The sequence below is a fragment of the Cryptomeria japonica genome, chromosome 10 (genome assembly GCF_030272615.1).
Source record: "Cryptomeria japonica chromosome 10, Sugi_1.0, whole genome shotgun sequence".
Taxonomy (NCBI): domain Eukaryota; kingdom Viridiplantae; phylum Streptophyta; class Pinopsida; order Cupressales; family Cupressaceae; genus Cryptomeria; species Cryptomeria japonica.
Window position 1 is genome coordinate 827,144,435 of NC_081414.1, and position 22,495 is coordinate 827,166,929.

At 35.5% G+C, this 22,495-nt stretch overlaps 2 protein-coding genes across 2 annotated transcripts; both read right to left on the reverse strand.

Annotated features, from left to right (window-relative positions):
- Positions 1-7,024: 7,024 nt before the first annotated feature.
- LOC131076859 (linamarin synthase 1-like) lies at positions 7,025-11,224 on the reverse strand. Its single transcript, XM_058014193.1, has 2 exons — positions 11,043-11,224; positions 7,025-7,550 (listed from the first exon to the last, which is right to left on the reverse strand). Exons 1-2 carry the CDS (start codon positions 11,222-11,224, stop codon positions 7,025-7,027), a joined length of 708 nt encoding a protein of 235 aa, XP_057870176.1.
- Positions 11,225-11,281: 57 nt separating this feature from the next.
- Positions 11,282-12,757, reverse strand: LOC131076860 (7-deoxyloganetin glucosyltransferase-like). Its single transcript, XM_058014194.1, has 2 exons — positions 12,298-12,757; positions 11,282-12,216 (listed from the first exon to the last, which is right to left on the reverse strand). The coding sequence occupies exons 1-2, from the start codon at positions 12,755-12,757 to the stop codon at positions 11,282-11,284; spliced, it is 1,395 nt and encodes a 464-aa protein (XP_057870177.1).
- Positions 12,758-22,495: the final 9,738 nt, after the last annotated feature.

A 22,495-nucleotide genomic window follows, 5' to 3' on the forward strand; every position in this document is an offset into this window, starting at 1 on the left:
CGATTGTATGCGAAGGAGAGGTGATCGAGAATCCATTTTGGCATAGTTTCACGTGTGCATTCTTGATCTAGTAGTTGACTGAGACCGAGTATAAGGAAGAACAGGGTAAAACAGAGAAGGTGATCCAGTTAGTGTTTTTGCACTTAACTGGAACTCATCCAAGCATAGCAGATACTATTTCAGAGTTCATACATTGTAATTCATCACTATAACAATTTTGTAAGTCAGTGAGACTTCCCTAAGGTTTGTAGCCTTCTGGGTTATTGTAATTGAGTAGTGAGCTCTAAGTAGTGTGCCTGAATGCTTGTGCACTCCCATTTTGTAATATTGTTTTGCTACTAGCCATAGTGGAATAATATTGTGGGTTCAAATCCAACCATGGTTTTTTCCATTTGGGTTTCCACATAAAAATACCGATGTTATGATCTTGTGGTTGTTTGTTTCATGTTTATGCATTTCAGTTTTAAGTGTTTGCATGTGGTGGTTGAAAGTTAAGTTTGAAAATCTACTAACCAGTAGATCACTGATTCACCCACCCTCTTAGTGATCACCAGGGAAATCTTGCTGGTATTTCTCAGTCCTTTGATCCAAATGTAACATTAACCAAAAGTGTTGAAGGACAAATTACAGCCCTATATGATTAGATCTCAAGCCTTCAAGCGGATAAGGAGAAAATTTTGAGAAAAGTAGGTGAACTTCGAAACCTGGTTGCCACCCAGTTGGACACTATATTAAGTAAAAAGGTGGATTGTATGAAGGAGATGGCTTGACCTATATCATATGATCTAAGAGAGTTATAAATTAAAGCCACTGTATTTAGTACATTCATCATAGTTTTGGACAACTTGAAGAGTGGGTGGGATACTCACCAAGGATTTTTGAAGACTGTTTATGTTGACCTCTTCAAGTATTTGTAAAGTGTTTGTCATCTGTATATAAATTTTGGACAACACCCCATCTTTGGCATTGCTATCGAAGGAGGAGAGGAATGGTGAAAAATATACAGTATTGGAGATTGGAATTCTTTGACTAAGGGGGAGCCTTAGAAATTCTTTTGATCCTTTTGAATCAGTGTACAATGCTCAACACTTAGTCATTTATCATGAGTGTTGCCATCAATACCAAAGGGGGAGATTGTTGGCAATTGGCACTCATCCATTGGTCTCTGGTGATTTTTCATGGTTTCCGATGGATGATTATTGATTTAGGGTTGTCATTGATGGCAACTCTTCATAGAGAACCGATCTGGTGGACGTAATTTTTCCTATTTGGGAATAAGTGTTATTCGGTCGCTGATTAACTAGTACGTCAAGAAGACAGATCATTTTTGGGTCTGGAAGCTTTCTAGTGATTGTGGTGCATTGAATCGTGTTCTTGTTGATTGGGCCAACTTAGACACATCATTTTTCTATTGTTTTGGTGATCCGCATTTATCTTTTTGGATCCGGTCAAGCCAATATGTGACTACACATTACACTTTCAGGCTGACATGATGTATGACCTATTTTGTGGTTACAGATATATAAATTTGGTATGGGTGATCTTTTTGGTGTAGTGTATGATTGTATGCAAGCGAGAGGTGATTGAGAATCTATTTTTGTATAGTTTCACGTGCACATTCTTGATTCGGTAGCTGACTGAGACCGAGTACAAGGCAGAACAAAGAAGGTGATCCAGTCAGTGTTTTTGCACTTTCAAGAATAGAACTCATCCAAGCATAGTAGATGTTATTTTAGAGTTCATACATTGTAATTCATCACTATAACAACTTTGTAAATCAGTGAGCCTTCCCTGAGGGTTGTAGCCTTCCGAGTTATTGTAATTGAGTAGTGAGCTCTAGGCAATGTGCCTGAATGTCTGTGCATTCCCATTTTATAATATTGTTTTGGTACTAGCTATAGTGGAATAATATTGTGGGTTCAAATCCCACTGTGGTTTTTCCCATTTGGGTTTCCACGTAAAAATACTGGTGTTATGTTCTTATGGTTTTTTGTTTCCTGTTTCTACATTTCAATTTTAAGTGTTTGCATTTGATGGTTGAAAGTTAAGTTTTAAAATCCGCTAACCGGTAGATCAGTGATTCACCCCCCCTCTCAGTGATCTCTGATGCCAATAGGTTTTTCTTATCTAATGCATTTGTTTTGTAGGTCTTCAGCTTGGGGGAATGCTTCCTTGGCTTAGAGATTTATCTTCTTCCTCTACAGTATCCTTTTGGCATCATAACGTTATTTTATGTTTAGTAGATTTCCTTTAGCATGCATATTCATGTTGATTTATAAGCCCACTAAAGTGGGGGCAAAATGTAGTGTCGAAAATTGCATACCCTTTTGTAATTCGACCTACATCTTTTGTAAACACTTTGGTCTCCACTCCCCTAGCACCTGAGTAGGCTCACTTCAACCCTTGCATCAACCTTTTCCCTCTCAGGATGCTGAAGATACCTTTCAACAACTATCCTTTAGCTTTTGTTTCATGTTAGCCATGTGTCTCCCTTGTCTCATGTTGTTTCCAAATGTGATTCATTTGGACACTAATGTGTTGCGTGGACATTCGCTTGCCACGCATTAGTCTCATGACATCTCAATGTTTGAATGTCAGTTTTGAGTGCACCTTTTCACTTGTCACTTGCACATGTTGGTGGAAACGACCCCGAATCTTTCAAACGGCTCGCCAACCCTCTTTTCCCTCCTCTTCTCTCTTTTAAATCTATCCTCTCTCTTCATTCAATCTCTCTAGATTCTAGACGCAATCTCTCTTATTCTTTGGGTCTCACAACTTTCTCTAGCTCTCTCACTCACTCACTACAACAGTCTCTAGTTTCCTACAACACTCTCAAGCTCTCATAATATCTCTTGCAACTCTCTTGGCATTTTCAAGCCTCCTTGGTAATATCTTTCTATCATTCTATATATATCGTCTTTGAGCATCTTGGGCTTTATCACATCCCTCCTCTATCATTTATCATCTATCATTTATTTTATCTTGCATTTATCTTTTATTCTATCAGTCTATTTGGGTTGTCTGTGGAGGTGGAAACACCAAAATGGGGGTCTGACTGAGGCAGACTCCAAAACACAACCTCCAACATTTTCCTTCTTGCTTGTGTGCAAGTTGCATTAGAGAAGATTCATCTAGTTGGAGGCTTCATAACATGGACCTATTGTTTGTCTATTCTCTTCCCTTTTCTCCTTCCATTTTATTTTGGTTATTTCGTATATCGCATTTATTAGCTTAGCTTCATTATTTTTCATGTTTTATTGCATTATAATCGCACTTGGAACTTTTTGAAAAAACTCTATACCTCATCTGTATAGGATGACAATGTGTCATTCTTGTGTCCCAAACCTGCACGCTCGTTCTTTGGATAGAGGCTTGAGAGAGTCATCTGAGAGCCTCAAATTACGGTTAATTATTTAACTCTGTTACTTTTATCCTCTAGCTCACCTTAGCACCAATTCGAGTGAGGTAGCAGAGGATCGATTTGTCCTATGAAATTCGTCGTCTTGGAGGTGACAAATCCCCTCCTCTACAGGCCAAAGTTTCTATTAGTCTCCCTTCAGACCCTAATCCTCCTATCCAAACTTACCTTTAACTGCTGGGAAAGTGGAGGAGTCGGTTTGGAATAAGATTCTTGAAAAATTTTAGAGGAAACTTGCAAGTTGCAAAGGTGTAATTATAAGTAATGGTATGAAACTCTAGTTGTTCAAAGTCTCTCTCCAAGGCACCTCATTTATCTCCTCTCCCTTTTACATATTTCAGCATGGTGATCCAAGAAGCTATATTAAATTCAAATAAGATTTCTTTGGTTTGGTGTTGAATATAAAAATAGGATTTCTTTGCTCAAGATTAGGAAAATGTTTGTTATAATAAAATGATAGGTGGATTGATTGTTAGAGACTAATGTTACTTAACTATTTCCCTCATGGCGAATATTGGGTGGATGCTTCTGTTTGATAATTTTGATTGGTTGGGAGTAATGAAGATCAAGTATCTTCTTGGAAGGGTCAATTATGCCTTTTTGGTCTCTGACGTCCTTCCTAGAGGATCCCATGTTTGGAACAACCTTCTTAAGACTAAAGAGTTGCTTCAAAAAGGTATTATGTTACAGATTGGAAATGGGAGTAGTATACAATTTTGTAAAGATGAGTGGTCCTCCCCTACGCCCTTAAAGTTTCTCTCCATCTGTTTGGCTATTGAAAGTAAATTAATTTTCAGATTTGTGAGCTATGTCAGAGACTATTGAATTCCTAATTCTTTCCCTCTAGTGTGGATAATTAATTTCCTAGACTTTGATCATCAGTTCAGAATGACAATTGTGGAGCTTCTTAGGATCCTTAATAATATGAGGTTTTTCAAATTGGAAGATAAAGAAGATAATATGAGCCTTTTGTAAATATGGTGAGTACTCTATCAAATCAATATTTGAAATAAGTGCTCTATCACCTCTCCTTTCTTTAATTGGTCAAATATGGGAAGTTCAAAACAATTTTGAAGGTGTGTTTCTTATGGTGGATGGTTTGCCATGGTAAAATCCTTACTATTGACAACCTAAAGAAATGTGGATTCCAATTCATGAATAGATGTGTGTTACGTAAGGAGGAGAAACATAGTATAAACCATATGTTGCAAGGTGTGTGCCCTTTGTCTCCTTGTGTTGTGTAGTGTAACACTCAGGTTTGCAACATGGGTTAATTGTGTCCCATAGGTTCATTAAGTTTCACCATTGTATCGAACATTAACAGGTTGATCTTCTGGTACAATGATAATTGTGTTTCTAACAAGTGGTATTAGAGCATGGGTCATAGGTTCAAATCCCTTGCTTGCATTGGGGGATTGTTGCAAGGTGTGTGCCCTGGGTCTCCTAGTGTTGTGTAGTACAATGCTTGGGTATTGATAGGCCAATATTTGGGTGCAATGACAACTATGTTTCTAACACCATATTATTTTTCATTGTCCTTTCTCCTCAAATACTAGATAGAGAATAGCCAACATTTCCTTGGTAGCTTATGTGTGGAATAGGGATACTAAAGAGAACACTTCTAGTTGGCCACCTCCATCATCTCATCCTCTCATTAGGGGACTTTTGTGGCAAGCCTTATTTCATGTACAAAGTGGAGTATATGGAAAGAACAAAACAACAAAATATTCAGAGATAGGAAAAGAAGTTGAGAATATTTAGCCATCTTCATAGATAAGAATATCAAATAAAATATGGGTTGCTTTGTAAAAAAAGACACTCACCTGCCCTCTTCCCTAGATTAGCAGATTGTTGGAAGTTGGAGTTTGGCGCATTCCCTTTCCACCCTCATTTCTCCTCCTATTGGTTTTAGAAAGGCAATAAAATAGTCCCCCCCACCCCTCCCGATACTAGTTGGTTGAAATTGAATTTTGACTGCTTGTCAAGAGGTAACTCAGGTTGGGCGGGTGGGGGTGGGGTCATAAGGGACTCAAGTGGTAAACTGATTCTACCCTACATGGCTAACCTTGGAGTTCAAACCTCAAGCTTTGCGAAGGTGTCTATAGTCTATCATAGAATTGTGATTGTGAAAAATAGAGGATACAGAAGAATCATCATTGATGGTGATTCTAAAAGCACCATAATGATGCTAAAGAATGAAGCATATGGGAAATTTTGACAAGATTAGATATCAAGAAACTATGACAACTTATGACAAGAATACCCGATCGTACATAAGAAGCCTAACAACCTAGAAATGATAGAGATAATGGAATCAAGTGCAACCTAATATATCTACATGCATTTCATAAATGAACATATTATGCCCTACTATTAAGATATGACAGAGAGCGTAAAATAATAAAATAACATAAGATAATTTTTCGAAGGTCTCATCCAGTTTTATTGTATTGTTAATGTTCAGTTTAAGCAAGCAAAAATTTGAGATGTGAAATAAAGTCACCCCAATGCATGTCACTCATATATTTTTATACATCTTCAGATCTCTACCATTCACATCTTCAATTAATAATATATATACTCAATCAAATCCTTCATCAAATCATCTCACAAGCTTGAGAGACACATTATAACATAATTTTCCCATCAACAGACAACAATCTATTAAAAACTTGATATATATATATATATATGCCATAAAAATCTCACGTCTCCTTAAATGACCACATCAATCACACATTGTACATTTTTACAATATTTGTTTGTTTTGTATTGGAAAAAACTCATTTATAATAAAAAGAATAGTAATCAACAAAAAGGTTGTATATAGAGAATAATTAACAACAACAATATAAGTAATAACCTCAAGTACACATATATATGCCATAAAAATCTCACATCTCCTTAAACGACCACATCAATCACACATTGTACATTTTTACAATATTTGTTTGTTTTGTATTGGAAAAAACTCATTTATAATAAAAAGAATAGTAATCAACAAAAAGGTTGTATATAGAGAATAATTAACAACAACAATATAAGTAATAACCTCAAGTACACTAAAGTAACAACTGATAATGACAGCACTTTACAAACATAGAATGAACAAAGAAACTTTGAACAAAATCATGAAAACCAGAAAGTAAAATCTGCAACAACAGTCCTGTAAAGACGCGCAGAACACATACTGTCATCCTGCTAGTACCCAATAACCCAATCTTAAAAGAAACCCTAAAACTAAGAAAGCTGATACATGAATCATATTTTGAACGGTTATGTAAAGACATGCAGAACCCATACTGTCATCTTCCTAATAACCAATAACCCAATCTTAAAATAAACCGTAAAACTAAGAAAGCTGATACACAAATCATATTCTGGATTTGACTGCTCTTTAGAATTGTCTAGAACACCGAATATCACCTTCATGGAGCTGTGATGTATGCCTTTTATCACCATTGATCTAGAGCATCGAAGGCATCATTTAACCCTTAACAGATTTGGCAATTCGAGTAATGTCCTGAATAAACTTGTTCAAGTTGCGGAAGGAAGACCACCTGGGCTAACCGCTTTAACTGTTACCTCCTTCAATTTAAACACCCTTTACCTAGCCTCTTCACATTCCATAATCCTCCTCACCCCATTCTCAACCTCTTCTCTCGAAACCAACCTATACTCGTCAACATCCACACCCTTAAAGTCCATCCCAGTCTTCCACACATCGTTGACAAATCTGCAATTGAGAAACTGATCCGCAAAATATGGCCATCCCAGCATAGGAATTCTGAAGCCGATATTCTCTATCACGGAGTTCCATCCGCTATGCGTAAGAAACGCTCCAACGGAAGCGTGGGACAACACCTTCACCTGCGGCGCCCATCCCACAATCAGCCCTCTATCTCCTATCCGTTCTAAAAATCCATGTGGCAAAACGACAGGCTTCCCTTGTGCAATATCCATTCGCAAGACCCACAGAAAAGGCTGCTGGCTGCTCTCCAACCCCAGAGCAATCTCTTCCTGCTGTTGGTTCGATTTGAGGGAGGTTCTCCCAAAAGAAACATATATCACAGAACCCACCTGCTGCGCGTCCAGCCATCCCAGACACCTCTCGTCCTCTGCATTAATACAACTTCAAATAATGGGATCAAATGGTATAAAGTGAAAATGTTTGTGAAATTAACTTATCAAAAATTATATGAAAACTGGTCCTTAAGTTGAAATTTGATGTGAAAAGATAAAAAAGTGTCGAAAATGTGTATACATTATTTAAAATCAGAGGTGCCAAAAAAATGTTACAAATGTAACAAAAGCCTAATAGCATTCACTTTAAAAACACATAGAAAGGGATTTTTATTATCAATGCACAAAAAACATTGGTTATGATTTCAAGGGGATTATTGAGTCTTATTAGATGTAATACTTATAGAAAGAAAGTTAATTGGAGCAAAATTAGATTTGAAGCAACAATGTAAGAGAAGAAAAATTGGGTATGAATTTGAAGGGAATTTTTGAGTTTTACCTAATGAAATGAATGGATAAAGAAGCCAATTATAACAATATCATCATTGAAGGTGATTCTAAAAACATCATAATGATGCTAAAAACAGAAGCATATGACAACTAATAACAAGACTACATATCAAGAAACTATATTATATATTATTCTTCTTCTCATTGTTGACATCAAAAGACACTTTAAAAGTGTTGTAGACATGTGAAATGTATATAAGACTGCAAGATAAATGACACCTTAATGCCAACAAATCAAACTAGCAAACTTGTGAACACCCAAAATTGACCACTTAGTAATATAGTAGATAACACCACACTATATACCAATATCAACCATATTTCTACATTTTACCTCACTATTTTTTTCATTTATCCAAAGTAAATTGATAATTCTATAATTTTTTATCCATATTAGATAAATAAATATAGATGTGATTAGTCACATGATCACCTACACTCCTCTAATAAAGACATCTTAGTCAATCTTCACCATTGATTTACAGTCAACTTGGTTATTCAATTGTTATCTTTCTCTTGAAATTAGGAAAAACTTAGTAAAGTGTAAGGAATGCAACTCTAAATTATATATATGTTTCTTAATAGATTTTGTTCCCTTCAAAATATGACAATATGGACTCCTAGCCCCGGACAAGGGAACAAACTATTAACAATAGTTGGAGAAGTTATGTTTTCTTTGCAACTTTCCTCTGAATTTTAGAGGTATAGCTCCCTTCTATGATGTAAATTTGAGTTTTTTCAAGTATGCTTTTAACCAAAAAGTAGGAAGAGGCGATAATTTTAACCAAAAAGTTCTAAAGGAAAAGTAATTAACTACACAGATAATGAAAGAATTTCCTTAGACAACTATCAATTAACCACTGTCATACAATACTCATGCAAAGATGAACATTATACAACAATGAACAGTAGAGGGAAACAAGTCTTTAAATAATTCATCAGACAAAAACTCGAATAGAGAGCATCCACATAAAAAGAATGCAAAACTTATCTACCATAGCACAAAGTCTAATCATATTAGATTAATTGTTCAAAAGTTTTCATACTCAAAATTAAACAACATATTCGACTTGTCTTTCAGAAAACAACACAAAGTCTTCTTTTCTAATTTTTTTCCCCCTTCTCTCTATTTCCTATTTCCTTTTATATCTAAAAACCCCTATTGCCATTTCCAAGAAATAGTTCCTTCTAGAGTAACGGTCTTGAAACTAACCATTCTAAACATGGGTTTAGGTAAAACAAAAATTACCAAAAAGTCACATTATTAACACCAAAATCCCATACTATAAACAACCTCCAACTTTATACTTCTTCATCAGGCACCGGGTTCTAGCGAGCAATTTGATTATCAATCATCTCAGATTTTGTTTATTCTTCGATAAGTACCCAGAGGACTGTTGAAAATTCATCCTTATCCATTATGAGTTCTCAAGAGAGGTCGGTTAAGTCGAAGAGGATGTCATATTGCATGTGCCCAACATCTGGTTGTATTATCAAAACCTTTCCTCTAAGCACCATCTTTTCTATTATTTGAAAAACTAATCACCAAGATTTCCTCTAGCGATTATTTCTTCTTGCAAACACTCTTCGTGATTCTTGGCTTGTTCGACAATTTTTCTTAATAAAGTGGCAAATTTTCTATATTCAAGAAATTGGGTTTGCTATATCCATTCAAGAGCATGCAACCCTTGGATGATATTTCCTTTTTCTCTTTCCATCCAATTCAAATTAGGATTAATGACTGACAACTAGTTATTGTGAGGCAAAACCATTTTGGTAAAGCAAACTCATGATGGCATGCATTACTTGATCAGTTTCTAAAGGTGGTGCATTAAATTTTGCCTACAAAAAGAGAGAATATCAAATATTGTAACTCGTGTCACCACCTTTTTGTGCTTTTAACCGTTTAATCTGTCATTAATGATCATACTTGCAAATTTCCTTTTGATTCATTTCTCAGAAATTGTGCATCGCATAGTTGCAGGTTGGCTTGGAAACTGACATAAAGAAAACTAAAAGCTTCTAATACTCTGACATCGACCTATAAGAGAGTATCGGGTATTGGGAAGAAGCAAGAAGTGGAAGCCACAAGGTCTACTGGTTGTTGCCTGATAAACATCGACTCTTCCTTTGGGATCGCAACATTGGGTGGAAATGGAACTTGAGAAAACTGAAGCGTTGTTTCGATATGGCGGGGTTTTCCCGATAGGGCATGAGTGATAGAAAGAAAAGAAAAAACTACCTATTAATACGGACATGAATACAAGTCTCATGATCACTAGTGTCTCTGACCACCACTAACCCAATGGTCATCCACAAACCAATACATGAAAACATGGTTCGTAAGCTTTTCCGTCCAACCACGTAGCTTTTCGCTTCCTAGGAATTCTTCCTATCCAAAGAATACTTGATCCTACATGTGAGAAACCTAGCAACCTAGAAATGAAAGACATAATGGAATCAAGTGGAACCTGATATATCTACGTGCATTTCTTGAATGAATATGTTATGCCCTACTATTAGGATATGGCAGAAAGAGTAAAATAATAAAATAACATAAGATAATTTTTCAATGATCTCTTCCAATTTTATTGTATTATTAATGTTCAATTTGTGCATGCAAAAAATTTGACATATGAAATAAAACCACTCTAATGCATATTACTCATATATTTTCATACATATGCACATCTCAACCATTCAAATCTTCAATTAATAATCTATATACTCAACAAATCCTTCATCAAATCATCTCATAAGCTTGAGACACATTATAACATAATTTTCCCATCAACCGACAACAATCTATTAAAAACTTGATAGATATGTGCTCCAAAAATCTCACATCTCCTTAACCAACCATATCAATCGCACATAGTACATTTTTACACTCTTTGTTTTTTTCTTGAACAAAACTCATTTATAATAAAAAGAATGGTAATCCAAAAAAAAAAAAAAGTGTTGCATAGAGAGAACAATCAACAGCAACAATACAAGTAATAACCTCAAGGAAACTGAAATAACAGCTGATAATGATAGCACTTTACAAACATAGAATGAACAAAGAAACTATGAATAAAATCATGAAAACCAGAAAGTAAAATCTTCAACAACAGTCCTGTAAAAGACATGCAGAACACATACTATCATCCTGCTAGTACCCAATAACCCAATCTTGAAAGAAACCCTAAAACTAAGAAAGTTGATACGCAAATCATATTCTGAATTTGACTGGTCTTTAGAATTGCCCAGAACACCCAATATCACCTTCATGGAGCTGTTTGGTGTGCGCCTTTTATCGTCATTGATCTAGAGCATCGACGGCATCATTTAACCCTTAACAGATTTGGCAATTCGAGTAATGTCCTGAATAAACTTGTTCAAGTTGAGAAAGGAAGAACCATCTGGGCTAACTGCTTTAACTGTTACCTCCTTCAATTTCAACACCCTTTGCCTAGCCTCCTCACATTCCATAATCCTCCTCACCCCATTCTCAACCTCTTCTCTCGAAACCAACCTATGTTCGTCAACATCCACACCCTGAAAGTCCATCCCAATCTTCCACACATTTTTGACAAATCTGCAATTGACAAACTGATCTGCAAAATATGGCCATCCCAGCATAGGAATTCCGAAGCTGATACTCTCTATCACGGAGTTCCATCCGCCGTGGGTAAGAAATGCTCCAATGGAAGGGTGGGATAGCACCTTCACCTGCGGCGCCCATCCCACAATCAGCCCTCTATCTCCTATCCGTTCTAAAAACCCATGCGGCAAAACTACAGGCTTCCCTTGTGCAATATCCTTTCGCAAGACCCACAGAAAAGGCTTCTGGCTGCTCTCCAAGCCCAGAGCAATTTCTTCCAGCTGTTGGTTCGATTTGAGGGAGGTGCTCCCAAAAGATACATATATCACTGAACCCACCTGCTGCGCATCCAGCCATCCCACACACCTCTTGTCCTCTGCAAACATACTGCCCGACTGTACGACATCTCTGTGAGCCAAAAAATCTGGCAGAAAGAGAGGACCCACAGCCACAGCAGGACAGCCGTTTATAGACAGTGCTTCTACTGCTTCCCTCCCTTCCAAATCCTCCACCGTGTTCACCAGCACGTAATCTCCTTTGTTTTGCAATTTACTGTGATAGACAAGACTTTTGACTAAATTATCGACGCGGTAGAAGGAGATGAGATCGGTCGGCAATAGAGGTGGGAGATTACCGGGCAAACAAGTGATCACATTTTCCGGCCTCTTCGCTTCTCCCACTGAAATCACACACCATAAGAAGTTTATAACAAAACCAACAATTGAAATTGAGGGGTGATTAGAAAGATACATATTCTTACATTTCACAGGGATATATCCCCGGGAGAGAAGCAACTCGGCTTTAAACTGCGTAATAGATGCAGCCGCGCAAAAAGTCCAGAAAACAACTCTGGGTACTCGGAGATTGACGGCTACCTGGTGCGTGCAATGCACGAAGCTTTCAGTGATAATACATGTGATGGGAGGGACGTTCTCTGAGAGGCTAGCAACGAGATGCTGCTCCAAAACAGCAGAATCGAAGCGGCCTTCGTCCTCTTTCGCAAAACCATCCGGGAGGATCAAAAACCGAAACCAGTCGGGCGCTTTGTGATTAGCATGATGTCCCCGAGCATCTAACATGCGCCGGTGGCTCCCTTCCGTATCAACGAAGGTAATGAAAAATCCCCTTGCAGAGAGTAAGTGCGCCAAATGGATGAAAGGATTGATACATCCTTGAAATGCAGGGTATGGCACCATGACTGCGTGCAGCGACTTGGCCATAACTTGTGCTGAATGGGGATGAGAGGAGGAGTTGAGCGTACCTTCTTATATCACAAATTACCCATGGTAAACAGAGAGGTGTTATGCTGCGCTGTAATTAAAATTTGGTTTAAAAATAAGTGTATCATAAAAAAATCTGATTCCACTTCCACCAGTATAACTTATTTGAAAGTAGCCACTGTCAACAATAAGTTTAACTATCCACTACAGCCTTTATCATTTTAAATTATTTGAAAGTAGCTCCACTATCAATCGTGGAGCCATATAATTCTATTAAAAAAACAGAGAGAAATGGGTATCTACCGGATATAATCTAGGCTTAGATTTTAGGATGATTCAAAACGAATCGTACAATCTGTGAACTAATTTTATTTGCATATCCGGTTTCAGCTTGTGCTTATGGCTTCATCTCCTTGGATTCAAGGTAGGAACGATACATTCTAAAAGTTCACTATATTTTTTAAGTTGGTGTGGAGCTTTAATTTTTTTCATGTTATATTAAACAAATATCATATAGGGGAGGGCTTAAATTACACACAAAGCTTGCATTTTTAGGTTTAAAAGTGTTAAACACTTAGAGTTGACTGACATTTTCTTGGCTTAATATGTTGCTTAATGTGTGTGGTCACACTAAGAATACATTTCTAGGTTTAAAAGTGTTAGACACTCAGAGTTGACTAATATTTTCTAGACTTAATATGTTTCTTAGCATGTGTTGTTTAAGGCTTACCATCATATAGCTCTTAGTATTTGTTTTTAGTGTATTTAAATCATATATGAGAAAATTTGAAAAAAAAATTTGTATATATTATTATCTTTTTGGATAGACTTTGTCAATTAGAATGAAATATATGCATTTAAGTAGATATGTAGTTTTAGAAATGGCTCCATGTGGCTATAAGGGAAATTTCTTGTTAGTGTACTTCATATTCCGCCTAGACATCCACATAGGCTTTTAAGCCTAGTTAGGTGACTTGACACCTACACTCATGAGGTGTTCAATTAGTTATAGGTTTGTGAGTGGTGTCAAATGGGCTTCAACACATCACCCTATTTCCTTGGGTTGTTTTAGCCACCACTCATAGTTGAAGGAGTCTATCCCTCCTTTGGTGGAGGCACTCTCACCTATTTGTACACATCTTCTTTCTAAATTCATTGGTCGATTTTGTACAATCTTGTGCTTATTTTTAATCTCTTATTCCTGGATTAATATTTTTCCTTTACACTAAGGACTCTTATGGTTGACCCATGAGTTGACACATGTCTATCATTAAGGATTGGTAGGTAAAGTTAACTCTTTAGTTTTCAGTATTAACTTTTTATTCAGTCCAACATGTCCAAAAATAGGATATTTTTGAACGGGGTATGGACATCTACTAAAGCATAATATAATGGGGATTTTACTTAAATGTAGTTGCAAGAACCTTGGTCTTTATGCAACATGTGAAGCGTAGAAAAGATAAATGAATATATAAAGTTTTTGCTTGATTGTTAATAGGGCTTTATGTGTTGGAATGTTATTCACAAATAATTAAAATAGCCACAATGACCAATACTATGTTTGTGCATCCTTACATTTGAGTGTCATGTATTGATTGTTCATCATAATCATCACAATGATTTCTCTAATGACAATGATCACTCATGTCTAGTATAACCCTACTTTTTGCTCAAGCTAGCCATTAATGCCAATAATGTCAAGACTATCAAATGATCAAGACTATTTCAATCAACTTGCATCATTATAGTTATTATATTTAACTTAAAAATAACTTATAAAAAAGTTGATTTATATTTTTTAAGTTCACAGTTATGATAAAGAATTTAATTTTTTTTGAGAAAGTTGTTTGTGGATTTTAATTTAATGCATAAAAACCAAAGCAATTGATATATTTTTTAAGAATATATGTAAAGTGGATCTTCAATAAATAAAATAAAACCAAGTTTAAATAATTCTAACATAAAATAAAATAATTCTTAAGTAAATAAGCTAACTACAAAATAATTCTTAAATCCCTTTATTAATTAAAGCAAATTTGCATTATTACGAAGTTCCAACCAAATGTTGGCAAGACAATGTTGATCTCTGATATGTAGAAAATGGAAAACCACACATGTCAGATTGAATTGGAATAGGTATGTCAATTTCAAAAAATTTCTTTTGGATTTGACTATTTATAATTTTTGTCGCCAACGTTTTTCTTCTCTAGCTATCTACCTTGATAATGGATAATAGAGTTTGAGCTGAAATGTTGGCAACAAAAATCATACATAGTCAAATGTAGAAACAAATTATTCATAGCATTATGGATTGTGGAAACCTTATGAATTAGGTATGTGAATTGTTTATTATTCATCATAACTTAAACTTAATTGAAAATAATAATTTAGTTTTTTTTTAAATATTAATTTATTTTTTAATATAATTTTGTATGCTTAATGATCATTATATGAAGACTAATAAATAAATATAGCAATATATTGCTTTGGTTAAATGTATGAATGGACTTATAAGGAGAGTAGATGTGCAATGTATAAATAATTTTATTAAAATAGGAAGAATTGAATTGATAATAAGAGAATTTTGATGTTGCTTTTGGATTAGACCATGTCAAAAAATTGTTAAATTATGGATTGTGAAAATCTTATATCATTAATGAGAGAATTATTTAAACATTTCAATAAACAAGGTTAAATACTTCATAAACATTTAATGCTCCATAACTAGAAAAGTAATGATTAGAATTAAATATGTTAACATATATTTTCTCAATATATTTTTTTCTTAGAAAATAATTAATGAAGTCGACTATTGCCAGACAATGGCTTCTCATATTAGTCAAAATGTTGACTTAGCTAATCACTATTATTTTTATGTCTTTTGTTTATTATTAACAAGGTTTTAATTGTGCGGTTAGAAATCGGGCTCTTCTTTATCGCATTTTGATTCAACTATTGTTTATCATCATTACGATCACGTGTACCATGAATGAAAGGAACACGCATAGGTTAATTTATCAGGGTATGCAAAATATAACAAAGGAAGCCCAAGCCAGACTTTGGACAAACCTACAACAGTACTAACAAAAATCCCTAAATTTAAGCCAAACACGAAGTGCGCAATTGAACTCTGACTCTTGAAAATCCTTGCATTTATCAAATCCACATAGTAGCGAAGAAGTTATTTGGAAGCATATCAAAATTGCAGCTTTACAAACCCTAGAATTCATTCTACCTGCAAACTCGAAGTGATCTGTAGTTTGGATAATTACAATTGTACAGAAGGATATGCAGTGACCAAAAGTAACAACGCCAACAACCATACCAGAATAAAGATCTATATTCATAAAACCCTAGCCTTTTGCAATAGTGGAGCGAATCTGGCAGAACTACAGTGGTAAAGATCATCTTATTCTTGCCAAGAGCCTTTGTCAAAATTTAGGGCATAACTGAATTCATCATAATGAGATCAGAGTGACTTGCGAGGGTAAATGGATCTGAGCCTGCGAACAAATAATCTCCATTTAAGGTAATATTATAATGATGAATAACTTTGTGCGATCGAAAATGGCCAGTAGAAGGCATTTGGGTTCATGGGTGGATGTGGGATGGGAAGACCCACCTCATGTTCTGCAGTGGGTTTACACAAACAGTAGATGGAAGGACATGGCAGTACAGGTAAACCAGAGTGGAAATAACAAGGTTTTTTGGCCAGTTTCAAAATACTTTCAAGGCTTTTTTTGAAACACACGTAGTGTGGCATGGAGGAAGAATAACAATGGAAGGAGATTCACTTGAGGGCATTTTAATAATGGTATGAATCAAGGGAATTCTGAGAAGAAATTGAAGGTCTTTTCGGGGAAATGGTCTTTGGATCTAGGCAATCAGCGAACGTTTGCTAGGGTTGTTGGCTTGCCAAATATGGAGACTATGGCTAGGGTTTCTGTTTCTTCACAGCAGGTAGGAAATAAGGTAAATGTGAACCTAAAGGAAGCTAGTCCGGAAAAGGTAAGTAAGATACCTATTGATCCTATTCTACCGAGGGTTTCTTCATCACAGATTTGGGCTCCTATCCCTTGTATCGATCTTCTGGGTTCCCTTGTTGATAAGAAAGTGAATTGTTTGCATATGAATGTTATTTCTGGGGAAATTTGGGGTGATCAAATTAGTTTGTTAAAGCTTTATCATAAATTGCAGAAAAGATGGGGGGATATGCATTATTTTCAATTATTGTCTGCGAATGATTTTATTATTGTCTTTGATTCTCCTTCTTTCAGAGATGAGGTATTAAGAACTTCACATCATTGGTTTGGAAAACATTTAATTTCAATTATGACATGGAAACCTTTTTTTGTTCCTGCTTGGTCTAGTTCGAAACTTATTCCTTTCTGGTTTGGTTTACCTAAAATTCCTTTTGAATTTATAGATCCGGATGTTCTTGAGCAAATTAGAAATACTATTGGAACTTTTTTAACATATAAAATGGATAATAGTTTATTTTTCTGGATTCGATTGTGTGTGTTATTTTTCCATCTACAACTCAACATCTTTCATATCTTTGGAATTCTTCTCATCCTGATGATGAATCATGGAGTGTGATTCGAAACATTGATGGAAAAATAACACACACAATCGAATCTAGAAAAACAAACTATTATACAATATGGATTGTGGAAATCTCATAGCTTCGGGTTCGGTCTCACTATCATCTTTACTGAAGACATTTTCTAATAATGGGGGTATAGTGATGGATGGTAATCCCCCGATAAATGGAGTAGATCATCCATTGACTATAGATTGCCCTAAGATGCCAAATAATCACATAAAGGGTAAGGATGACAATTTGTCTTCATGCAATCATAAGGAGGTTTTGGATTCTTCAAAGAATGTGAATTTAGATAAAAATGCAGTGGTTGATATGGAATCTATTAAACAGGTACCTACCATAGGTTTTCCTAATGATGCTTCTTTAGTTCAGGAAATTAAGAATTTGGTGTCTAATAAATCCCCTATGAATGTTGAAATTAATATGGCTAATGAATCTTCCTTAGGGAATAGTAATCCATTAGAGGTTGTCCATGTTATTATGCCAGATGAGAATCTGGTACAACAAGTAAATTATATTTTTAACAGTCATACACATCAGATGGATGAGGGTATTACTGATAGAGTTGTTTGTTCAATTGAGAATGATTTGGGGGGTATAAACTCGACCCTTCCAATTTCTGCATCTGCTAATCCTTTTGCGGTTTTGGCTACAACAGAGTTGGGTTTTGAAGATAATCCAATTATCCTGGCTTCTCCAAAGTCATGCAAGAGTTTACCAATTATCCAAACAACTCTAGTTTTTTTACCATCAATGGTTTCTCCTGGGAGAGGTAGGCCCCAAAATAATCTTAAGACTCAAATGGAAATTGATGCTAGAATTCAAAAGACTTTGTCCCTTTCTCCTGTTGGTGGGCAAGGGAGGCATTCGGTCTTTCTTGGTAGGCCTAAGAAAACATGCCTAACTCCTGTAAGTGTAAAAAGGAAGAGGAGTAAACGATCTGTGACTAGTCATCCTATGACAAGATCAAGGGCTGTGAAACGTAATTTGCAAGGTTGCTTTGGGGAAAGCAAAAATTCTCTGATTAATTGGAAGAGGGGAGCTTTGGCCTCCCCTTGAGGACAATGAGAATTATTTCTTGGAATGTTAGGGGCTTAAATGCCCCTAACAAGAGACGCTTAATTAAGTCCGAAATGGACTTAATTAAGTGTGATATTTTTATGTTGCAAGAAACAAAGTAGTCAAAGGAGTCTGCTAATTTGGTTTTTTCATCTTGGAGAAGGTGGAATTTTCTTTCTTCTCCTTCTTGTGGTGCTTCAAAAGGTTTGGCACTGCTCTGGAATAATTATAATATTGAGGTACAGTTAGTGGCATCTACTACAAATTGGATGTTGACTTTAGTTATAAGCAAGATTTCGAAGGTTAAATTCTAGCTTTTTAACATCTATACTCCGTCAGGAATTCAAGGAAAGAGTAAGTTATGGGGTAAATTAAAGAGGATTTCTTCTCCCTTAAGACATGGTTCCTTTATTATCTTCGGGGGTGATTTTAATGCTATCACTGATTTAGATGAGAAAAGAGGAGGTGTTGTCCCTAATAAAAGGATTATGGATGACTTTGGGGATTTCATTTATGATATGAGCCTTTTTTATTTTAAGTCTCGGAATGGGGTTTTTACATGGACAAACATGAGAAGGGATTTTTCTTAGATTGTTGAGAGATTAGATTAGTTTTTGTTATCTGAGAATTGGATTGATTTAGATTTTGAATTCTTTTCTTCTATTCTATCGGTCTCAGGTTTTGATCATTTTTCAATTTCCCTTTCAGTTATTGAGGATAGGGCTTCTTTTAAGTCTCCATTTAAATTTGAGCCCATGTGGTTTAGGGATTCTTTCTTTTTTCCTTTGCTTATTAAATGGTGGAATTTTGCTCCTTTTTGTTCTGGGTCCCGTATGTTTCAGATTGATAAGAAGTTAAGTTATTTGAAATTGAATATTAGGGAATGGAATATCTCGCATTTTAAGAACATTTTTCAGGAGAAACAAAGGATTCAAGATATGATTGAGTGTCTTAATACTCATGTGCTTCAACATGGTATGGTGCCACAAGTTTTTAATGAATTGAAGTCACTAAAATTACAGCTTGAGGAGGTGTTAGCTAGAAAGAAAATCTATTGGAGACAAAAATCTAGAGAGTTATGGCTTTCAGATGGTGACAGGAACACAAATTTTTTTCATTCTTCAACTAATATTAAAAGATGTAAGAATAGGATATCTTGTATTCAGTGTCATAATGAGAATTTATTAACAGAGCTAGAGGACATTGCTTCAGAGGCAGTTAGGTTTTTTAAGTCATTATTATCTTTGAAAAATGGAAATCTCAGCAATGATATTATATCTAACATTCCTCCTTTAGTATCTTTGGAAGACAATTAGGTGTTGATGTCTCCCTTTTCCTTAGAAGAAGTTAAGAGTGTTGTATTTGCCATTAATCTGGATAAAGCTCTGGGACCAGATGGTTTTACTCTATTTTTTCAGAAATGTTGGCATTTTATGGGAAATGATGTTTTATTGGCTCTCGAGGAAGCTAGGAGAAATAGGTCTATTTTAAAATAACTTAATACTAGAATGATTGCAATTATTCCTAAAAAAGAAGATGCTAAGACTTTTGTTGACTTTCATCCCATTGCTTTATGTAACACTTTATATAAGATATTTACGAAGGCAACTTCCCTTAGGTTGGCAAAAATCCTACCTAGGATCATTTTATTAGAGCAAGGTGGTTTTGTTCCTGGAAGGTAGATGACAGAGGGTGAAATTGTAGCACATGAGGTGCTATATTCTATTTCCATCCAAAGAACCCCGACCATGATACTTAAACTAGACATGATGAAGGCTTATGATAGAGTAGAGTGGGGGGATTTATGTTTTGTTCTTGAGAAGTTAGGTTTTTTGAAAGCCTGGGTCAAATGGATTCGTGCATGTATTTCTTCTACAAGATTTTCGGTTTTAATTAATGGTTCTCCCTATGGTTTTTTCACTTCCTCCTGGGGTTTGAGACAGGGAGATCCCCTTTCTCCATTTTTGTTTATTCTCCTAGTTGAAAGCTTTAGTTGGGCTATTAGGGCTGCTATAGTGGGGGGACTTTGGAAAGGTATAAGGATTCAGAATATTCATCAAAGTATTTCTCATTGTCTCTTTGCAAATGATACTTTGTTATTTGGACATGCTTCATTAGTTGAGGCAAAAGTGATTAAAGGAATAATACATAATTATACATCGTTTTCTGGTGAGAAAGTGAATGGTGATAAATCAAAGATTTTCTTCCTTAATACATCACAACTGGTTCAGCATAGGTTGCAATCATTTTGGGGATTTGAGGCTGGAAATCTTCCATGTACTTACCTTGGGATTCCTTTCTTTGTTAAATAGGATAAGATTGGTTTTTGGAATAATATTATTTCGGTCATTTCTAAAAGAACTCTCTCATGGAATCATAGATGGCTAACTTTTGTGGGTAAAATTATTCTCATCAAGTCTGTTTTGAATGTCATTCCCATATATCTCATGTCTATTTTGAAGTCTCCAAAAGCAGTTATTGTTAGTTTACAAGATACTCATAGAGATTTTCTTTGGAACAATAATAAAGATGGCAAGAAGAAACTCCCTTCAATTGCATGGGATAAGGTATGTTTGCCTAAGGAACTTGGGGGAACAGGAATTCGGAGTCTAGAGAATCATAATTTAGCCTTAGGTGATAAGTTAGTTTGGAAATTATATGACAAGCCTAGCTCCTTATGGGCACAACTTATGTTTTCCAAATATTTCAATAATGGACCGAGAGAGTACATTTTTAAAGTCTCAAATTTGCCTTCGGGTTCTGCTATTTGGAATTTCCTTTGTAAATGTAGATCAGTTATTTTGCCTCATCTCTCATGGATCGTTCATAATGGTAGAAAGGTCAGATTGTGGGATGAAGTATGGAATGGACACACACCTCAAGTGAATATTAGGGATTGTTCTCCTTTGATCACTATTCTTTCCTCCCATTGGGGTTTTTTTGCAACAGATTATTTTGAAATTGTGACTAGTGGACCCCTTAAGCTAGCTAGATGGAAGTCGATTGATTTCTTAGATGATGAAAGTATGAAATTAGATTTTGAGAAGATTTTGGGAGATAGAATTATATTTCTTTCTGATCCTGAGGAGGAACTTTTTTGGACAAAGAATATTTCTGGTAAGTACATTGTTAAAGATGGTTACAACTCTCTTATGGTTGCTAAAGATTTATCATCCTGGCCTTATAAGTTTTTGTGGCATTTGGCTTGCCCTCCTAAATCTGGATCCTTTGCTTGGTTGGAAGTTTAGTACAGAGTCTTTATAGGTATGAGATTGGACAGGCTTGGTATTACTATTGTTTTCCCTTGTGTCCTTTGTAACAAAAATTTGGAATCTTCTTCACACCTGTTCCTACATTGTGATTATGCTTATGAATGTTGGTAGTGGTTGTTTGAGAAGTTAAATATATCCTTTGTTATTGGTAAGGGTCTCATTTCCCATTTTAGATCTTGGCCCTTTATGTTTGCCTCATCTTTTTATGCATGCCTTTGGATCATATCTCCATCTATTGTGATTTGGAATGTTTGGCTAAAGCGAAACAATAGGATATTTAAAAAATCAAGTTCTCCTGTGTCTGAGGTTCTATTTAAAATTGAGTCTTCAATCTCTGAGGTTGCTTTGTCATTTATTTATAAGAATTTGGAAAATCTTACTTCTTTTTCACACTGGGATAGTAGAGTTACTAGAGTTTGGAAGATGTTGTCAGTTTTACCCTCTCATGTTTCAATTTTAAAAAAGAATTATGCAATAAGTAAGAGATGCTCTGCTAGATGGAAAAGTCCTCTACAAGGGCACTTCAAACCGAATTTTGATGGGGCCTCTCATGGTAACTCTGGGCCGGCTGGCAAGGAAAACTTTAAGAAACCCCCCTTGGATAAGGTGTAAAAACATGGTGAAAGTTGTATAATTCTCGAGGAAAATTTTAATTTTACTAGTGAATTTTTACAGTTTATGGAGAAAAAATAATAATCTCCATTAGCGAATTAGCCATGATTGCTCAAAGTTGTGAGAAATCCTGGTGAATTGTAATGTTTTTAAAACCAAAAAAATATTTTCATGGGCGAATTCTAATGT

What these genes read in the sequence shown, in the direction of transcription:
- LOC131076859 (XM_058014193.1), bottom strand. Translation starts at nt 11,224, where the DNA reads ATGAAGGTGATATTGGGTGTTCTGGGCAATTCTAAAGACCAGTCAAAT. An exon ending in GTTGAAGATTTTACTTTCTG is followed by an intron (nt 7,551 to 11,042) that starts GTTTTCATGATT and finishes CATTATTTGAAG; the next exon opens with TTGTATTAATGCAGAGGACG.
- LOC131076860 (XM_058014194.1), bottom strand. Translation starts at nt 12,757, where the DNA reads ATGGCCAAGTCGCTGCACGCAGTCATGGTGCCATACCCTGCATTTCAA. An exon ending in GGGATATATCCCTGTGAAAT is followed by an intron (nt 12,217 to 12,297) that starts GTAAGAATATGT and finishes GTGTGATTTCAG; the next exon opens with TGGGAGAAGCGAAGAGGCCG.